This window comes from Parus major, chromosome 1, assembly GCF_001522545.3.
Source record: "Parus major isolate Abel chromosome 1, Parus_major1.1, whole genome shotgun sequence".
In the NCBI taxonomy this organism is placed as follows: domain Eukaryota; kingdom Metazoa; phylum Chordata; class Aves; order Passeriformes; family Paridae; genus Parus; species Parus major.
Window position 1 is genome coordinate 18,184,298 of NC_031768.1, and position 3,487 is coordinate 18,187,784.

General features: G+C 50.3%; 1 protein-coding gene across 1 annotated transcript; it reads right to left on the reverse strand.

Moving 5' to 3' along the window:
• Positions 1-1,203: 1,203 nt before the first annotated feature.
• Positions 1,204-2,894, reverse strand: TMSB4X (thymosin beta 4 X-linked). The gene is made up of 3 exons (XM_015629881.2): positions 2,777-2,894; positions 2,084-2,201; positions 1,204-1,704 (listed from the first exon to the last, which is right to left on the reverse strand). The coding sequence occupies exons 2-3, from the start codon at positions 2,181-2,183 to the stop codon at positions 1,670-1,672; spliced, it is 135 nt and encodes a 44-aa protein (XP_015485367.1). The 5' UTR covers positions 2,184-2,201; positions 2,777-2,894; the 3' UTR covers positions 1,204-1,669.
• Positions 2,895-3,487: the final 593 nt, after the last annotated feature.

Consider the following 3,487-nt stretch of genomic DNA (forward strand, 5'->3'; position numbering starts at 1 on the left):
GCATCCCTCTGCCTCCCAGCTTCTCCAGCACAGAAGTCCACCAAATCTCCAAGGAGAGGATCCCCACTTCCCTCAATGGTGTAAAACCAAGGACAGCCTATTGTTGCAGTCAGATACTTCTAAGAAGCGGTATTAGAATGAAACCCCAAATCTACGTGACCCCACCAAGTCAGCAGCCTCAGCAAAACTTAAGCTTCCCCAGAGGGACTTTATGCTTTATAGGAACTGGCTGAAATTAATGCAGCCTCAAATCCATAAGCTAAAACTAAGGCACTGCAGAAGCACGCTCACCACCCTCCTACAGGTTATCTGACAGCATTTTTGTTTCCCAGAATGTTCATTACTCACTCCACTCTGATGAAATTCATGACTACTAAAGTCAACTCCTACTGATCTCCCTGGATCACAGGTTTTACCCGCAGTCATTTGAAGAAAAATAACCAAAAAATGTCCAAGGCCTGAAAAAATTGCTGTAAACCAGCAATGGAGTGTGGCTATTTGCCTGCCAGATTTATTATGGTCTTTATTTTATAAGTTACCACAACGTTTTTGTCCCCAAATGGTCCATTTTGAATTTTAAAGAAGACTGTAGCTTTTTAAACTTTGAAAGCAGTTCTTAGAATCAAGGAGACTGTTGTTCAAAACATGAGCAACATAGTAGCAAAATTATTTTTATTTCCATGGTACATCAACCACTAAATGCTTTACAAAACCAAAAAGCTTATGTTCAACCTTGGACTTAAAATTAAAGTTACGACTTCCTTTAAATACCTCATCAAAATAACAAGCCTTAATTATTAAACAAACTAATTAGGGGTTTATACAACCAAGGCTGAATCTCTGCAACAGTACAGAATGGCTCTTAATAAAAGAGCTATGCTATGGGTGGGGCAAAGCAATAAATGCAGCCTGATTTTTTTTTTTTTCCTTTATCAATCTCTACATAAAAGAAATACTTAAAGGGATATACTCACACGGTGAAAAATTAAAAGATATGCAATTTTTTACTGAAATCTGTCTAAAAACTAGCTTCGAGGATCACAAGTTTTATGTATTGGTGAGCATACATATTGAAAAAAATGAGAATGGTGACTGATGCTTGAGGCATCTCCAAAGGTTTTATAGTATCCTGTGTCTCAGTACCGGCTCTTATGCTTCTTATCCATTGATACAGTTCTCCAAATAGAGGACATAAATACCATCCAGGTTTTAAAACATTTTATTTGCATATTAAAAAAATTGTGCATTCCAATAATTAAAATCATTCGAACAAAAAAAAAAAAAAAAAAATAATATAAAAAAAAAACACAGCAAACAAAAAAAATGGCACTCGATTAACGGCATTTTACAGCTCGCAGGACCTTGGTACAGCTTTGCATTTATTCGTGTGTTACTCTAGTTTACTGTAGTCCCACCCAAGTTCTTCTTTCATCAACATGCAAGCTCTTTCATGCCACCAGGACCAAAGCCAGACAGGCAGAGGGAAAGGCAGCGCCTTCATTCAGTGTCAGTAGTTCTCTCTATTCTTTTGATGTGAAAGGGGCAGTACAGTCATTTTAAACTTTATCCAACCTCTTTGCATCTTACAAAGTTAAACAGCTAAAAGAAGTAAAATAAGAAGGCAATGCTTGTGGAATGTACAGTGCATAATTTGGAAGGGCAGATTTCATTACGATTCACCCGCTTGCTTCTCCTGTTCAATTGCTAAAATGGGGGAAAAAAACAGAAAAGGAGAAAACAAAATGAAAATCGAGAATCTGGAATGCATTCACATGACAAGTGCTATAAATTGCTAAAATAAATGTATATTTTTTAGCTAAAGATCAAAACAGGGTGTAAATAATTGTAAATTAAGCGCTGCTAGGCGGTGGGTTCAGGTTTTCGCTGTCTAGCTGACACAGCCGCGTATCCTCCCTCCACCCTACAGCCGCCGCACCCCCGGCTCCCGCCTGCCGCCCCTCTTTGTCTCCTCCCGCCTCCCTCCCTTCATCCTTTCCTCCCTCCCTCCCTGCCCGTCTCCCTCCTTCCCTGCCTCAGTCCCTCCCTCCGTGCCTGCTCTTCCCTGCCGCCTGCCCTCACTCACTTTCTTTTGAAGGCAGCGGGTTTTTCTCTTGCGTCTCTGTCTTCTTCAATTTGGACTTGTCAAATTTCTCGATCTCAGCCATGTCTGGTTTGTCGGACATGTTGGCAGGTGCCTCTCTCTGCGCACGGAGGGGAAGAGCCCGTTACCCCCGGCCAGGGCTGCCCGGCCCCCCCGGCGCCCCCGCGGGGCCGCGCCCGCCGCACCCAGCGCGGGGACCCGCACGCTCAGCCTCGCTGCAAGGGAAACGCTTCACTCCCCACAGATTTAAAAATAATACTCATTTTTACAAGTGTCTGTATAATCCAGCATCCCGGGCGCTGCGGTTTGCCGCCACCCTCCACCGGGGCAGCTCCCACTATCTGCGCGCTGCGGAGTACAATAGGGGGGAGGCACCCGGCGCTAACCGCGCTTTTAACTCGTTAAAGGAGAAGTAATTAAAAAAATATAGCCCTGTGACGGCAACAAAGCCGCCTTGAGCTTCGCACGCCACCGCCCTGCAGCAGCGCGCCCTCAGACAATACCCCCACGCGGACAATAGCCCCCTCCCTCCCTCCCTGCCTTCCTTCCTCGCACCCCCCCGGACAAAGCCCCCGCGCCCTGCCCTGCCCGCGGTCCCCCCCGGCAGGGGTGCCGGCTTCGCGGTGCCTGTGCCGAGGGAGCCGGGGGGTGCCTGGGGGGTGCGGCGGGACCCACCGGTGTCGCCGCGCGGTGATGCTCAGTCCCGCCGCTCGCTGCTGCCGCCGCTCCGCACGCCAGTATAAAGGGCTCTCGCTGGCGGGGCGGTTTTATCCCCGCGCCTATGCAAATGACGGTGATGTCACCACTAACCATTTTGCCGCTTTCCGCGTTTTTCTCTCTCTCTTCTTCTTTCTCCCCCCCGCCTTGCTTCCTTCCCCTCCCTTCATCGCCCGGCCCTCCTCGTCCCCGCGCACACGCGTACACGCACACAAAGCTACACACACACGGACACGCACACAGACACACGCAGAGACACAAGCACAGCTTTGAGCCCGGCTCGTAGCTGAGCATCGCCCCAGTCTCCTCGGTCCCTGCCCCGGTCCCGGCCGACGGGAGGCAGCCGCAGGACGGACCGGGGCGGGGGGCGGCCACTGGCCCTGGCTCCCGGGCCCGTGTCCCGGGGCTCCTGCGTGGCCGGGCCGGGCCGGGCCGGGGCCTGAGACCAGGACAGAGGCAGGGACCGGGGCCAGGGCAGGGCAGCCGCCGGCCACTTCCCGCGGTGGCGGGCGGAGAGCTGTGCTTGGCTGGAGCCGGGCGGTGGCTGTGCTCCACATCCCTGCGTGACTCTCTCCTGCTTGAGCAATATCGTCTCCCTGATAACGTTACTCAAATGTCGGCATTGAGAAGGAGAAGCCGAGACCATCGTCCCTTCAGAGGTCCGGGAGC